The sequence below is a fragment of the Oncorhynchus kisutch genome, linkage group LG8, assembly GCF_002021735.2.
Source record: "Oncorhynchus kisutch isolate 150728-3 linkage group LG8, Okis_V2, whole genome shotgun sequence".
NCBI classification, from domain to species: domain Eukaryota; kingdom Metazoa; phylum Chordata; class Actinopteri; order Salmoniformes; family Salmonidae; genus Oncorhynchus; species Oncorhynchus kisutch.
In genome coordinates, this window is record NC_034181.2 from 10384973 (window position 1) to 10402097 (window position 17125).

The 17125-nt window shown below is 42.8% G+C and overlaps 2 protein-coding genes across 2 annotated transcripts in view; both read left to right on the forward strand.

Moving 5' to 3' along the window:
- The first annotated feature begins 5018 nt into the window (after window positions 1–5018).
- LOC109896202 (interleukin-1 beta-like) lies at window positions 5019–8232 on the forward strand. Its single transcript, XM_020490499.2, has 6 exons — window positions 5019–5137; window positions 5419–5470; window positions 5658–5850; window positions 6237–6410; window positions 6736–6872; window positions 7377–8232. Exons 2-6 carry the CDS (start codon window positions 5438–5440, stop codon window positions 7641–7643), a joined length of 804 nt encoding a protein of 267 aa, XP_020346088.1. The 5' UTR covers window positions 5019–5137; window positions 5419–5437; the 3' UTR covers window positions 7644–8232.
- Window positions 8233–9510: 1278 nt separating this feature from the next.
- Window positions 9511–17125, forward strand: part of ckap2l (cytoskeleton associated protein 2-like) — a 33525-nt gene continuing 25910 nt past the window's right edge. Inside the window, exons 1-5 of the mRNA XM_020490498.2 lie at window positions 9511–9695; window positions 10199–10265; window positions 11791–11851; window positions 12182–13803; window positions 14219–14417. Coding sequence (XP_020346087.2) covers window positions 9626–9695; window positions 10199–10265; window positions 11791–11851; window positions 12182–13803; window positions 14219–14417 — 2019 coding nt within the window. The 5' untranslated portion in view covers window positions 9511–9625. The remainder of the gene's footprint in view (window positions 9696–10198; window positions 10266–11790; window positions 11852–12181; window positions 13804–14218; window positions 14418–17125) is intronic.

A 17125-nucleotide genomic window follows, 5' to 3' on the forward strand; every position in this document is an offset into this window, starting at 1 on the left:
TGGTATGTGACATGGGCTCTAAAGCCATTCAGATGTTACAATAATATTACACTTACGAACACGCTATGCAGACACATCGACTGACACAACTTCTTCAAACATGAATGAGGTGTCATTGTGTGACAGTCTCTTTTTGTGTATTCTTCTTTTCTGTTGTCAGAAATGGCATGGCCCGTAAACCGATACCATGTGTGTAAATCAGGAAGTGAAATTCAAAGATTAAGAGCTGAAGTGCGGTAGTGCCTGTCAAATATCATCTTGAGAAATACTTGACATGTTTCCAAAGATGTTGCATCACTGGGAATTCTGTTCCTTGTTCGGTTCTGGGATATCCATAACAACAAAGACCCAGTCTGAATCCAAAATGGCACCCTATTCCCTAAGTAGTGTTCTACTTTTAAAGGAGGTGGGGAAATAATAGATTAAGTTAATTGTGACTTCACAATATGACGAGCCGAGATGATAAAAGGAACTATCTCACATCTGAAAGTCCTCGAAATGTAAGCAGGCTTGACATCACAGGATATTTTGATTGACGATATTAAGAAATGATAGAATAGAATCAAAATTTCATTTCACCTGAGGAAACAACATGCTCACTCTCCATTTAGCTCTATGACCTCGGACGTCTTCAGGAATGAAGTTTCATTTCCAAGGCCTTTAGGAAGAAAGGTCGTGATTTAAACATTCAGTAGATGCAGTGGTGTAGTGCAATTTGTATTTTTTTAATGATGTCAATTTCTCAATCAAAGTTTGTACCGACAGATGTAGCCTATTGAATATTGTGGAATAGGCCCACATACAGTGGGGCAAAAAAGTACTCAGTCAGCCACCAATTGTGCAAGTTCTCCCACTTAAAAAGATGAGAGAGGCCTGTAATTCAATCATAGATAGACTTCAACTATGACAGACAAAATGAGGGGAAAAAAATCCAGAAAATCACATTGTAGGATTTTTAATGAAGTTATTTGCAAATTATGGTGGAAAATAAGTATTTGGTCACCTACAAAAAAGCAAGATTTCTGGCTCTCACAGACCTGTAACTTCTTCTTTAAGAGGCTCCTCTGTCCTCCACTCGTTACCTGTATTAATGGCACCTGTTTGAACTTGTTATCAGTATAAAAGACACCTGTCCACAACCTCAAACAGTCACACTCCAAACTCCACTATGGCCAAGACCAAAGAGCTGTCAAAGGACACCAGAAACCAAATTGTAGACCTGCACCAGGCTGGGAAGACAGAATCTGCAATAGGTAAGCAGCTTGGTTTGAAGAAATCAACTGTGGGAGCAATTATTAGGAAATGAAAGACATACAAGACCACTGATAATCTCCCTTGATCTGGGGCTCCACGCAAGATCTCACCCCGTGGGGTCAAAATGATCACAAGAACGGTGAGCAAAAATCCCAGAACCACACGGGGGGACCTAGTGAATGACCTGCAGAGAGCTGGGACCAAAGTAACAAAGCCTACCATCAGTAACACACTACACTGCCAGGGACACAAATCCTGCAGTGCCAGACGTGTCCCCCTGCTTAAGCCAGTACATGTCCAGGCCCGTCTGAAGTTTGCTAGAGAGCATTTAGATGATCCAGAAGAAGATTGGGAGAGTGTCATATGGTCAGATGAAACCAAAATGTAACTTTTTGGTAAAAACTCAACTCGTCGTGTTTGGAGGACAAAGAATGCTGAGTTGCATCCAAAGGACAGCATACCTACTGTGAAGCATGGGGGTGGAAACATCATGCTATGGGGCTGTTATTCTGCAAAGGGACCAGGACGACTGATCCGTGTAAAGGAAAGAATGAATGGGGCCATGTATCGTGAGATTTTGAGAGAAAACCTTCCATCAGCAAGGGCATTGAAGATGAAACGTGGCTGGGTCTTTCAGCATGACAATGATCCCAAACACACCGCCCGGGCAACGAAGGAGTGGCTTCGTAAGAAGCATTTCAAGCTCCTGGAGTGGCCTAGCCAGTCTCCAGATCTCAACCCCATAGAAAATCTTTGGAGGGAGTTGCAAGTCCGAAAACATCACTGCTCTAGAGGAGATCTGCATGGAGGAAGGGGCCAAAATACCAGCAACAGTGTGTGAAAACCTTGTGAAGACTTTCAGAAAACGTTTGACCTCTGTCATTGCCAACAAAGGGTATATAACAAAGTATTGAGATAAACTTTTGTTATTGACCAAATACTTAGTTTCCACCATAATTTGCAAATAAATAAATTAAAAATCCTACAATGTGATTTTTCTGGATTTTTTTCCCCTCATTTTGTCTGTGATAGTTGAAGTGTACCTATGATGAAAATTACAGGCCTCTCTCATCTTTTTAAGTGGGAGAACTTGCACAATTGGTGGCTGACTAAATACTTTTTTTGCCCCACTGTATATTGTCAGAAGGACATTTTTCTATTTTTGAATAACCTCAAAAACCAAAATAGGCATACGTATTTCAAAATAAGCCATCGCTGTCGATCATGAATGATAATATCAGAAAGTGAAATTCCGATGTTAAGAGCGAAAGCAGGGTAGTCAAGTATCATCTTGAGAAATCCTTGACGTGTTCCCACACGTTGCATCACTGGGAATTCCGTTGCTGATCCGGTTCTGTAAGATCCGTAACAGCGAAAGACCCAGGATGCGTCCGAAATGGAACCCTATTCCCTACGTAGTGAACAAATGTTTTATTCGACCAGGGTTCATATTCCCCTATAGGCCCAGGTCAAAAGTAGCGTGTTGTACAGGGAATAGGATTGGCATTTCAGACACACCCCAGATATACATTGGGATGGTTCTGGGATATAGTCAACATTCTAATGCCATGTGTTTCACCCAGTTTACAGAGCTGATTATGATTGATTTACTGTTCCACCACTTTTTTTTTATTGAGAGTACAGTAGTTATTCTTTCCAGGTGAAACCTTATTGAGCCAAACACAATATACTAGAATAATACTTGTTTTGTGGTATATTATTGAACATACTGACCGGATATTAAGCAGAGCTCCATAGGGAGCCTACATATTATAGACATAGTCCTGATATTTTAGTGAATTGGGGAGATTCCCCTGAACGAGTCTTAACAATGTCTAACACCTTATTGGCAAGGGTAAAGGCTAATATAGTAGTAGGAAGTTGGACACAGTCCAAGAGTCTGCCCGTCTGTACTGGAAATCTATCCAGCTGGCAGATTCTAGACTCTCGTGACATCACACAGGAAGTGAGGAAATAATGTAGTCAGTTCCTTGTTATTTCACAATATGGTGAGGAATTTTCTCACATCTGAAAGTCCATGAAATTTAAGCAGGCTTCGCAGAATATTTGATTGACAAATTAGGAAATTAAAGAATAGAACCAAAATGTTGATGTCAAAGGGTAACATAAAAACTCAGACATCTTTAGAAATGGTTGAAGTTTAGTTTCCTAGGACTTTAGGAAAAAAGGTAATGATTAAAACACAGTATATTGTATTAGCACTTACATTTGCATTATATGACATTTCAGTCATTTAGCAGAGGCTCTTATCCAGAGCAACTGACAGTCAGTGCATTCATCTAAGTTTAGTAGGAAAAAACAACCACATATGATATTACAGTCATTTAGCAGAGGCTCTTATCCAGAGCGACTGACAGTCAGTGCATTCATCTAAGTTTAGTAGGAAAAAACAACCACATATGATATTACAGTCATTTAAAGTGTAGACCCGTCCAGTAGCGGATGTAGGTATAGGTGACATGGGCAGCCGCCCAGGTCGGCATCTTGCCGGGGGCGACACGGGGCGCCCGCACAAAAACATTTGGAACAGTGACATTCGCGCGATCGGTTTTCTATCGCTCATTTGCACGTCGTGTCAATGATATCATGTCACCGTGTGGGACTGTGGGTCAATTAACCTTGTCGGAGTCGGCGCCCTGATTCTAGTTTGTGAGCTAGGCAGGTTACTGCCTGGGAAGGTCTCCCACTCAGAAGTACAAGATGGGGAGGGGGGCGGGGGTAGGTTGACCTCAGGTCTCCCACTCAGAAGTACGAGATGGGGAGGGGGGCGGGGGTAGGTTGACCTCAGGCCTCCCCACTGCAAGCCTGAGGTAGCGGGGCAGGGGTAGGTTGACCTCAGGTCTCCACACTGGAAGTCCGAGGTAGGGGGCGGGTGAATCTATCAAATAGCGAGCCTCTAACTTTGTACAGTACTGCTACCAGTACTGCTACCAAATGCTACCAAATAGACCACAATTCATTCATAATACTGTGAATATATAGTTTCACAGACATATTGTTGCATTTTTTTCTGGTTTGTGTGAAATCGTTAAGAATAATATAAAACCAGTCTGCACACCACCAAGGTGAATTGGCTCAGTCATGACTCTTGGTTAACAGTGTTGTGGGATGAGTAATGTATTGATGCTCGAGAGCCAAATCAACACATATTTGTTTCTATTTGTCTTTGTTACTTCTTTTTTTGTGTCTTATTTTTGTATATATTTTTATATTTATATAGTTTTAAATGTTATGATTTATTTATTTGTGTTGTTCCAAATGTCTGAATAAAATGAAGGTTAGAAAATAGCCCTTATCAACTCTTTAAACGCATAATGTATGAGAAGTCCTTTAGAAAAGGAAGTTATGCAAAGTATATTATAATACAGACATGTACATGTGTCTAATCGTAACTCATTTTACGTAGTGTTGACATGAACAATATATAATATTTTGTTCATCCAGTAATATTGAGATCTGAAATACAATTTCTCAGGGAATCCTGGCCAAGAACAGCATGAAAACACAACATCAATTCTTTGAATAAAGTATATTGGCAATATTACAAAACAATTACACCCCATCCCCCCATCCTGTTGGGTGTGAGTCCAGTATTTCATCACCAAAGTCATTAAAAAATACCTTGTCACTCATTGGTCTGGTGAGACTAAACCATCGTCCTTCCTCCCGTGTGCGTAGAGGGGAATTTCTGGAGAGTGTGGCCAGGATGTATATAAGACATACAGGTTACCACATGTAGTCAGAAAACATTGGTTCAGAGAACAAGTTGGGACTCACAACAAGGACCAAGGACTAGAAACAAGACGTTAGTACCTACTATCTACAAACTACAAAACAGCCAACTACAAACCTATTCATCCAGGTAAATGAAATGTAGAGTCTGTTTTTATTCACATTGGCAACCATAAACTTACTCTTACTGTACGGCTGACCATGTATTATGTTGTTGATCTGTTGTGGCAGTCTTTATTTCTATATAGTGTTTAGTAAAAACTTTTATTTAGGACTAACTGTATATTGATTGCCTGTTTACACCAGATCTCTGAATGTGTTTTCAGATCTTGGCCATCTTTAAGCAACTGACTAAGCATGATACAATCTATGATGGACAGGAGTTTTAAAATATCTGGTTTTATTTTCCAGATCTAACTACAAAGACAATATGGAATTTGAGTCAAACTGCAGTCTAATGAAGGTGAGTCCCAACTTAGACATGATGATAAGACAGACCTACAATATTCAGGCATGACAGACATTCAAATGTTATTATATAGTAAACGTTAAAACAGAAGAAAGGGAAAGAACAGACCAACCACAATTCTCCATACACTGATGCAGCAATGTTAGATGAATGTTGAATCGACTTTCTCTGTCCTGGTCAGAACACCTCTGCCAGTGTAGCATGGAGCTCCAAACTGCCTCGGGGTCTGGATGTGGAGATATCCCATCACCCCATCACCCTGCGCTGTGTGGCCAACCTCATCATCGCCATGGAGAGGCTAAATGGTGGCAAGGGGTTTACCCTGGGAAGAGATGAGAGCCTGTTAAATTTCTTGCTAGAGAGCGCAGTGGAAGGTAGGTCAAAGATCACTGGACTGGATTAGAGGAGCCCCTTCGGGGCTAGCCTGGCCCCATGTCTGATTGTACTGTCTTGCTTCTGATGACAATGACCATAGGAGTTGACAAGACAGCACAAACAGAACGGGGTATTTTCAATGTGTACCACTATAATACCATTAGCTATCACCACTGGGCTATGTTCCAATGTTCACACTATAGAATACCACTTAGAATGCATGCCCAACACATCGCTTAATTCTAACTGGCATACTGCTAGTGTGGATATCTTAGCACAACTCACGGACTAGTAGTTCTGGAATTCAATCAAGCGTATTTATTCAATCATTCACTCATCTCCTACATGCTTTCTCCTCTCTCTCTCTCCTCATCAAAACATATAGTGTTGGAGTTGGAGTCGGCGCGCACTGAAGCCAGAAGCAAAGCTGCAGGGTTCAGCAGTAAAGGAGAGTACGAGTGTAGTTTCACTGACTCTGAGAATAAGTGCTGGGTGCTCAATGAAGGGTCTATGGAGCTGCATGCTATGATGCTGCAGGGAGGCAGCAGCTACCATAAAGGTATGTTAACAACCAAGGCTCTGTACCAATTTGCATTTGTCTTAACATAGTGCGTTACATTTTGCCAAAGAATTTTGAGTGTGTTCTTTGGCGACCATAGATCATTAAATTAATGAAATTACAATTTGCCTTGGGGCACTAAGCAGTGGCACTTCCTATGCATCTGAAATAATTGGAAAGGTTAGGTACATATGAGCAATATGAGATTCAGTGGAGAGTTTAAAACCAACCCCACCCTGAGACTGACAGATAGGTAGCGTACTTTAGTTCACAGTTGAGTTCTGATGAATGATGCTGACTGACTCTCTTCTCCTTTTGAAACTAGTGCATTTGAACCTGTCTACGTACATCACGCCTGTCCCCAGTGAGACTAAAGCAAGACCTGTAGCCCTGGGCATCAAGGGATCCAAACTCTACCTATCCTGCATCACATCAGAAGGCACGCCCACCCTGCACCTAGAGGTAAATAGCACTACTACTGCTGAATATATTGTGATTCAGTATTGATAGATAGGATAATTGGCTGTTGAGGCTGGAGTTGTTTGAGTCAGACCTGGACCGTATCATGCACCACGTAGAGATGGCAATGGAGATGGTGTCTGAGCTGAAGAATACTGACATCATCAACATTGTGTCTGAATCATATGTGGAATGTAAAAGGTTGAGTTGCAGTGTAATTAAAGGAAACTGCCAGAGAGACCAAGAGAGACCGACCCTGGTGAAATGTGACTGGGAATGGGATACAGCGAGGATGACTATTAAGTAGTCCTGGAGAGTGACAGTGTGTCGGCTTGTTCCAACCAATGATGTGTTGATTATATAAGTCATTGGTTCCAACAGCCACAAACTCAAACCAATAGCCAGAGTAACATTTCTATCCACCCCTGGTGTATTTGACCTTTAAGTCCGTTTTGAGTCAGACCATTGATTTTAACCCCCTGACCATCTATCTCTCTCTCTCTCCAGGAGGTGGCAGACAAGGAGCAGCTGAAGTCCATCAACCATGAGAGCGACATGGTGCGCTTCCTCTTCTACAAACAGGACACCGGAGTTGACATCAGTACCCTGGAGTCTGCCCATTACAGGAACTGGTTCATCAGCACGGCCCTACAGCAGGACAACACCAAGATGGTGAACATGTGCCAGAGTGCAACCCCCAACCGCTTCACCACATTCACTGTCCAGCGCCACACTAAGGTGGGTGCCGAAATGGACACCACAGATCTCTCATAGATATCCTATATAATTCAATGTTATTTTTTATTTTTGTTGAACCTTTATTTAACTAGGCAATAGAGATTCTATATGTGATTCTATAGGACCTTTGTGGTCAGGGCTGGATTGTCACTGTCTGTACGTCTAAAGATTAGGTGTATGTTTGTAAGACACAATAACCTCTTCAGGGTGTATGTATGTATGTGTGTGTGTGTGTGTGTGTGTGTGTGTGTGTGTGTGTGTGTGTGTGTGTGTGTGTGTGTGTGTGTACTACTAGAGCAATTCACCATTGTGGTGTATTGACTTTGTCAAATTTTACCACAAGATGGCGCCGTTGAGTCAGATTGTGGCAAGCGCCCATGATATTTATTGTACCGTATTTATTGCTGAAAGCCAAAATGAACGTATTGCTTACTGTAATTACATTTCTACTAGTCATAATATTGTTCTACTATTTATTCATGTATTTATATTTCAGTGATTATACTTATTTATCATTGTATTTATTTGTCAATATGTTGATGTTGCACTTATTCATTGATGCATGCAAACATTTGAATTGTCCTACATATGTGCTCTTTTGAATAAATATTCAAATGAAAATTGATATTCTCTGTCATCGATTATTATGGTTGGCTACTGTAATAACATGGTTATTGGAAGAACAATGTGAAGAATCAGACAACATCCATCAAATACCAGAACCACAATAAGAACAAATATGAGAGGTATACCTACATTATACCAGTAATAATATCAGTGGTGTAAAGTTACACTACTTTAAAGTACTACTTCAGGAGTTTTCTGGGGTATCTGTACTTCAGTACTTATATTTTTGACAACTTTTCCTTTTACTTCAATACATTCCTAACGAAAATACTGTACTTTTTTACTCCATACATACATTTTCCCTGACACCCAAAAGTACTTGTTACATTTTTGAAAACAAGGACTGGAAAATGGTCCAATTCACTCACTTATCAAGAGAACATCTAGGCTCTTAAACATCCCAATGTTGAGATGGAATTGTTCATCAGTAAAGCAGACGCCAAGGGATTAGTAACAACAGAGGTTACAAATGAGTGGCAAGAGTTGTGGATCAGGAAGAGTAAGGGAAGACACCTGTATAAGATCTTGGAAAAGGTGGTGGCAGGGGGGTCCTCAGACCAAGAGAGAAGGGAGGAAAGTGTAGGTACAAGGCTGAGACTGGGACACACAAGGCTGAGACTGGGACACACAAGGCTGAGACTGGGACACACAAGGCTGAGCCTGGGACACACAAGGCTGAGCCTGGGACACACAAGGCTGAGACTGGGACACACAAGGCTCAATAGTAAGTTGAAAGTGGTGGGGAAACATGATCATGGTCACACGTCTCAGAAGGAGACAGTGGAACATGTTCTCTTTCAGTGCCAGAAATACATGAGACAAAGGGAGCGGTTGTTATTAGATTTGAGGAGTAATGAGGTTGAAGAGCATGGATTAAGTGAACTGCTGGGGGAATCTTCAGGGGATGATTTGAAATCCTACCCAATAATCTCGTCTCCCTAACGAAACTAAATACATAATTAAAAACTACATCACCTAAAGATTTCCCCAAAAATGCACTTAATCCTGGCTCTTCAACCCCACTACTCCTCAAATCTAAAAACAATCGCTCCCTTTGTCTCATATTTCTGGCACTGAATGTTCCACATGTTCCATCATCTCCTCCTGACAATGATCACACCTCCCAGTCAGATGTTCCCCACCACTTTCAATGTTACCATCCATATAAAACCTACAGAATTAAAAGAAGCATTGGAGTAGCTGTCTGATTGGGCGTGTTTTTTTTTTCAAATATTTGAACGAGCCAATGGGAGAAGAGTGGCGTTGCCCCGGCAATTTCAAAACAGACCACGAAATAGATGAAGTCGGTTTGTTTATGTTAGCTCGCTAGCAAACCATAACTTGTATTCCACTAAAATAGCGAAAAATTTTGCTAGCTACACTAAAATAACATGTCTCAAGTGACTAGATTACAAATAGCAATGGACGCGGAAGAAATTGTTGCCCAACTTAACAGAAAAGGTATGGTGTAGCTAACATGAACTAATATTCCGCTAGCTCTATTTGCTTGCTAACAATGCTTGCTAGCTTGTTAGCAGGCTTCTTCAGCTTACTAACTATAGTTGTCGTTAGTCATAATACAATGTAAACAATACGTTTTTTATTTATCATTCGGTCAAGTTACAGTGGAAAAACTAGATATAGGCTAAGGTACACACTAACGTTAGCTTAGTTCAGAGGAAACTTATGGAGTCTTTTGGGACATTGGGCTGTCTTATTGACTCCATAAACGAGTAACGTTAGCGTAACTAGCTAGAACCATCACCTGTTAGAACAACAATGTTACAGCTAGCTGTCTGACGTTGGCCAGCTAATTTAATGGTAATGTTAACTAGCTAGTTATCTTTGCCACTATTGAACAAATAGTGGTAATGTTAATTAGCTAGCTATCTTTACCACCATTGACCAAATAGTGGAGGAGTAAATTTAGGGTTTGTTTTAAAGTTGCTTCTTGTCATTCACAGAATTGCGCAAGCAGCAGTTGATAGAGTACTTAGCAGCAAAAGGAAGACTGAAGCCACCAAACCCAAAGTAAGAAATCATCATGGCTTGACGGCTATCTTCTTGGCCATTATATAGCCTATATAAGATGATTAATTCATTCAAGGTTTATACAAATGTCTATATGTTTATACAAAATCAGTCAAACAAACAATAGTCCAAACCCCATGTCTCTACCATATATGGTTTAAAAGTTGCCGAAGATTTACTCTGAGAATTTAGCGTTAATGGGATTGTTATGATCAAAATCTGGTCATTGCTCCGCGGCAGCCGCTAACTACGAACATCAAACTGACAAACTATCTCGTGGCTGCAGGTTCGTGAGTGAAAACATGGCATTTTTCAAAATTAAATCCGCTGAATAGAGAACTGAATAGCTTTGTAAATAAATAATTAACCCTAACGGACTGAATTGCAATATCCACTCACCGCTAAAACAATCGGTTCTTGTTTGCATTGTATATTATTATTCTGTGGATTTTATATGGCGGTTGGTAACCAACTTTAAACTGCATTAATGGCACCAACTGGACTGGGGTGTGGATCAGAGACAGTGAAGGTCTAAATCCAACCCAATAATCTTCTCCCCCTAAGGAAACAAAATACATAATTAAATACTTCATCCCCTGAAGATTTCCCCAGCAGTTCACTTAATCCAGGCTATTCAACACCCATTACTCCTCAAATCTAATAACAACCGCTCCCTTTGTCTCATGTATTTCTGGCACTGAAAGAGAACATGTTCCACTGTCTCCTTCTGAGACGTGTGACCATGATCATGTTTCCCCACCACTTTCAACTTACTATTGAGCCTTGTGTGTCCCAGTCTCAGCCTTGTGTGTCCCAGTCTCAGCCTTGTGTGTGTCCCAGTCTCAGCCTTGTGTGTGTCCCAGTCTCAGCCTTGTGTGTCCCAGTCTCAGCCTTGTACCTACACTTTCCTCCCTTCTCTCTTGGTCTGAGGACCCCCCCCCGCCCCCACCTTTTCCTGGATCTTATACAGGTGTCTTCCCTTACTTCCTGATCCACAACTCTTGCCACTCATTTGTAACCTCTGTTCTTATGAATCCCTTGGCTTCTGCTTTACTGAAATGATGAAAGCCAAGGATCTGGAGGTGAATCATCTCCAAATGATACCATCTCACAACACCTTAAATGAAAGGGATACAACCAAGAGAGGCGCCGTTTAAACTAGTAACGGTCACAGCAAATGAACATTCTTATTTCATCAACACTTGTCAAGTACTAGTATGTTAACGTTGTTCTCTACAATATTATAATCTAATGATTATTAGCACTTTGGGACATCGGCTGATGTAAAAGGAGAAAAAAAGGACTTGATAAATAAATTAGATGAATTATATGTAATTTATGATGACATTAGGCAACGAGAATGACGTTTTCACATTCATTTTGGTGCTCCCTCTTGAATTGCCCTGTTTTTCTATACATGGTATTGTATTGCAGCGAGTGAAAGCCCTACGGTATTAACTAGTTGCAATATGTTTTATCCATTGTCTTTTGTAAATAATGTCCTATCACACATGACTGATTTCAGACCTTATCTTCGAGATGCCGTTAAAGCAAAGCAGATCACCATGTCTACCGTGAAGGATGATGTAAGTATTGTAGCCAATCACTTTCCTCTCCTTGACACCATCTCTCGCAAAGCAAACCTGGCAGTTTGCTCACTATCAATTATATAGTGAGGCTTGAATTATAGTAGGTACCGTGTGGCTCAGTTGATTGAGCACGGAGCTTGCAATGTCAGGTTTGTGGTTTTGATTCCTACGAGGGACCAGTATGGACATTTTTTAAATTAAAAAGTGTGCACTCACTACTGCATCTGCTAAGTGACATCTAAAATACTAATTAACTGACACGTTGAGGTGTCTTTAAGCAGGAAATAGTTACGAACTATATCAACTGATATTGTTTTGTAATTACAGCTGGACCCGGGAAAAGAGAACAGGGGTCCAAATACTCTCAAGATGAAAAAGAGAGTGGTGAAGGTTCAACCTCTGATGGCCAACGCCGTTTCCCAAACCACAGGCACCTTCTGCAGTACCACCAACAAACAGAGCTCCGCCAACGGTCTCCTCTCTGCAGCATCGAGTACCGCACATCTCAACGTGCTCAAAGGCATTACAAAGCCTTCTGCGATTGCCCCAAGTCACTCAACCAGCCTGAAGATGGCTCCAGCCAGATCACAATCTACTGTCCCTACCAAAAGATGCCCAGGCACCACCAACCAACCCAGAACACAGCCTAATCCAGCTGTTAAAGTCGGCAACACACGCCCTAGCTCAGCCATACCCCTGGCAAACACTGGTAGAACACATTCAGCCAACACAACCAGACCAAAGTCAAATATTACTGTGAAACCCGCTAACACTCTCCACACAGCCGGCACGCGGCCCAGCACAGCCGGCACGCGGCCCAGCACAGCCGGCACGCGGCCCAGCACAGCCGGCACGCGGCCCAACACAGCCGGCACGCGGCCCAACACAGCCGGCACGCGGCCCAACACAGCCGGCACGCGGCCCAACACAGCCGGCACGCGGCCCAACACAGCCGGCACGCGGCCCAACACAGCCGGCACGCGGCCCAACACAGCCGGCACGCGGCCCAACACAGCCGGCACGCGGCTCAACACAGCCAGCACGCGGCCCAACACCGGTAGTGCCAGAATGAGTCTGAGCACAATGGTTAAAACCAAGACAAGTCTTGTGTCTGTCCAGGTGCAGCCTAGAAGCACCACCGTCCCTGCTCCAGCATCAGTCTCCTTCACCCCCCTGGTCTTGAACAGAGCATGCCCAAGCACCAGCCCAGTCCCAGCTGTGACCCAAAAGCCACCAGTTACTACTCAGAGGAGAACGAATCCCTTCACTGGCGTGAGTGAGACTAACCAGAGGACAACTGCCTTGGCTGCGGACAATGGGCAAAGGAGGAGCCAAGCTGTGAGCAGGACTGATTCCAAACCACTCCCAGAGAGATCCAGTAAACCAGCAGGGCAGAAACAACCTGTCACTGGACCTAAACCCATCATCCAAGGCCCTACTGGTCCTGGGCACAAGACTGCAGCTACGAAGCCAGGTGATATTCAGAGGGCTGCATCACAGCACAGGGCCGAGGCTAGAGGAGCAGGAGCCAGCACTCGGATATGGAAGGCTGCCTCTCGAGCCTCCACCGGGATAACAGGAAGCCAATGGCAGAACATGGCTCTGAGTAGGGCCATGCATGCAGCTGTGGCTGCGATGGGACAGAAAAGCAGCGCAGAGGAAAACCGAGACATGGAGAGTGGGTCGGCAGACACCGACACCAAGAATGAACCCAATGCTCCATCGCCCTCATCAACACCTCCGGCGTGTTGGCCTAGGCCTCACAGCAGCACAGCAAGTGGTGTGTGGATCCCCCAGACGGTGCCTCGCTCTGCCAAAAAGTCCAGCCATGGCCAGGAGGAGGTGGGGTGGGAGGCTGGTGTTGGCCTTAAGACACCCAGAGACCAGGCCAGGGTCGTGCCCAAGACCGAGGGCCGCAGGAAGATGACAGCTGCCCAGGAAGAGAGAATGTACGTTTTTTTATTTTTTATTGTCAATTAGATAAGTACTAGGAGGTAGAATACAGTCAATTTAAATTTTTGTGATTTTAGCAGACAATCTTATACAGAACGACTTGAAGTCTTAAAATATTAAACTCTAGACTGGTTGAATAAGGCCTTGGATTACACAGTGCACATAACTACTGTGATTTTGTTTGTTGAAATAACAAAATAACACCAAGATAACATTGTCATTTCACTTCAGTAAAAGGTATGTGTGTTGGTATCGTAGCATATGAATGTGCTGGGTCTTTTCCATTATACCACCATATTCTTTCCACCCAGCACCTCATTTAATAGTGTGGTTGAATTGGACTACAAACATCTGACTTTACCCCAACATTTTACTGAACAACCTTATATTCCACTCTGTGTGTGTCTTCAGGCAGAAGCTCCAGGAATGGCGTGAGAACAGGGGCATCTCCTACAAGCGTCCCCCCATGCCGGTGAGGCCTCCTCGGGTGCGGCGCACCTTGGCCCTTCCTCAGGCTTACTGGGACGGTATGGAGGAGGAAGTTGAGGCCAGGTCTCTGGTTGAAGCTGTGGACCGGTGCCTGGCTGACTGCATCAAACTGCTGAATGAGGTGTGGCAGAGGAATGGGTTGGGTTAGATTACATGAATTGACAGGAATTGAAAATGTATGACAAATCAACTGTCAATTGTGATCTGCCTGGAGCCGTCTTCAGGCTGGTTGAGTGACTTGGGGTAACCGCAGAAGGGCGGCAGGGTAGCCTAGTGGTTAGAGCGTTGGACTAGTAACTGGAATAACAAGTTCAAATCCCCGAGCTGACAAGGTACAAATCTGTCGTTCTGCCCCTGAACAGGCAGTTAACCCACTGTTCCTAGGCTGTCATTGAAAATAAGAATTTGTTCTTAACTGACTTGCCTGGTTAAATAAAGGTAAAATAAATCAATAACAACTGGGGGGGTTGATTGTTGCTCTGTTGGCGTTGTGGCTGTTCACGTGGCGTTTTCCCTCACTCAGCCCACCCGCACATTCTCCCGACCGGCAACACTAAAGCTGCCAGTCGTCAGCAAGACACTTTTTCGTAGCTATTAAGTAGTAGATTACCAAATTCCCAATAAATAAAAAAATTCTGTTAGCTTTCTCATACCAGCAACCAGTGTGTTTCCACTAGAGGTCGACCGATTAATCGGAATGGCCGATTAATTAGGGCCGCTTTCAAGTTTTCATTACAATCGGAAATCCGGATTTTTGGGCGCAGATTTTGCAAATTTGTTTTTTATTTAACTAGGCAAGTCCGTTAAGAACACATTCTTATTTTCAATGACGGCCTAGGAACAGTGGGTTAACTGCCTTGTTCAGGGGCAGAATGACAGATTTTCACCTTGTCAGCTCGGGGGATTCAATCTTGCAACCTTAACTAGTCCAACACAATAACGACCTGCCTCTTTCTCGTTGCACTCCACAAGGAAGACTGCCTGTTATGAGAATGCAGTAAGCCAAGGTAAGTTGCTAGCTATCATTAAACTTATCTTATAAAAAACAATCAATCATAATCACTAGTTAACTACACATGGTTGATGATATTACTAGATATTATCTAGCGTGTCCTGCGTTGCATATAATCTGACTGAGTATACAAGTATCTGACTGAGCGGTGGTAGGCAGAAGCAGGCGCGTAAACATTCATTCAAACAGCACTTTCATGCGTTTTGCCAGCAGCTCTTCGTTGTGCGTCAAGCTGTTTATGACTTCAAGCCTATCAACTCTGAAGATGAGGCTTGTGTAACCGAAGTGAGATGGCTAGCTAGTTAGCACGCCCTAATTGTCGTTGTGTTGCTGGTTCGAGCCCAGGGAGGAGCGAGGAGAGGGACGGAAGCTATACTGTTACACTGGCAATACTAAAGTGCCTATAAGAACATCCAATAGTCAAAGGTTAATGAAATACAAATGGTAGAGGGAAATAGTCCTATAATTCCTATAGTAACTACAACCTAAAACTTCTTACCTGGGAATATTGAAGACTCATGTTAAAAGGAACCACCAGCTTTCATATGTTCTCATGTTCTGAGCAAGGAACTTAAACATGAGCTTTTTTACATGGAACATAATGCACTTTTACATTCTTCTCCAAACACTTTGTTTTTGCATTATTTAAACCAAATTGAACATGTTTCATTATTTACTTAAGGCTAAATTGATTTTATTGATGTATTATATTAAGTGTTAATTCAGTATTGTTGTTATTGTCATTATTACAAATTTTTAAAAAAAATGGCCGATTTAATCGGTATTGACTTTTATGGTCCTCCAATAATCGGTATCGGCGTTGTAAAATTATAATCGGTCGACCTCTAGTTTCCACTGCTGTTCTGCCTGTCTAACGTCCAGTCTAGACCACGTCCCGTGTGTCTCAGTTGGTAAAACATGGCACTTGCAACAGTTGTTGGTTCAATTTCCACGGGGTACCAGTACAATAATATATGCCCTCACTACTGTAAGTCGCTCTGGATAAGTGACTGTTACTGGATCCCTTCTGTGACATTCCTCTGGGACCGATGGGGTGGTGCGTTTCAGTGGAAGAGACCAGCACAGTAGCTGAATGTAGACCCAGCCCTTCTTACACAGTGTGCTTTGAGGTTGCTTGGCCGGTTGCTTTGTGTGTTGTGTGCTTTGTGTGTCGCCATTAATCCAACACATGGTCAGGTCAGATGATGTAGTTTCTATTATTCAGGGAATAATGGCCTAGTAAAACAGACAGGGCTTTGGTCAAAAGTAGTGCACTACTTAGTGCGGTGGTTCTCTAACCTTTCCTTAGGGACCCACAGATGTTTCGCAATTTCGCTGTCGCCAAATGGCTCACCTTGGTGATTCAGTGAGTCGGGTGTGATTAGTAGAGAACCACTGATGTAGGGGCATAGGGTGACATTTGGAACACAGCCTCTGCCTTCACTGCGAGAGCAAGACACTTGAAGGAACAGGTATATTGTTCCGCAGGTGCTATTCATTCGTGGTGCAACTCTTCCAGGTTGTGTAAGACGTACATAAACTCAACAAAAAAAGAAACATCCTCTCATTGTCAACTGCTTTTATTTTCAGGAAATTTAACGTGTAAATATGAATAAGTAATGTCGTTATCATTAGTAGGCTTTGTATAGCAGCCTTGTATAACCACCCCTTTGAGCTGTAGGCCTAAGAACGCGTCCTGTTAGGTCTTCAAACAGTAGGCCTATATTTCTATATAAACTCAGCAAAAGAAGAAACGTCCTCTCACTGTCAACTGATTTTATTTTCAGGAAACTTGACGTGTGTAAATATTTGTATGA

Bases quoted from the DNA above. Each gene is read 5' to 3' on its own strand.
- LOC109896202 (XM_020490499.2), top strand. From the start codon at position 5,438: ATGGAATTTGAGTCAAACTGCAGTCTAATGAAG. The intron at 5,851-6,236 runs GTAGGTCAAAGA...CAAAACATATAG, and splicing joins GCTAGAGAGCGCAGTGGAAG to TGTTGGAGTTGGAGTCGGCG. The intron at 6,873-7,376 runs GTAAATAGCACT...CTCTCTCTCCAG, and splicing joins CGCCCACCCTGCACCTAGAG to GAGGTGGCAGACAAGGAGCA.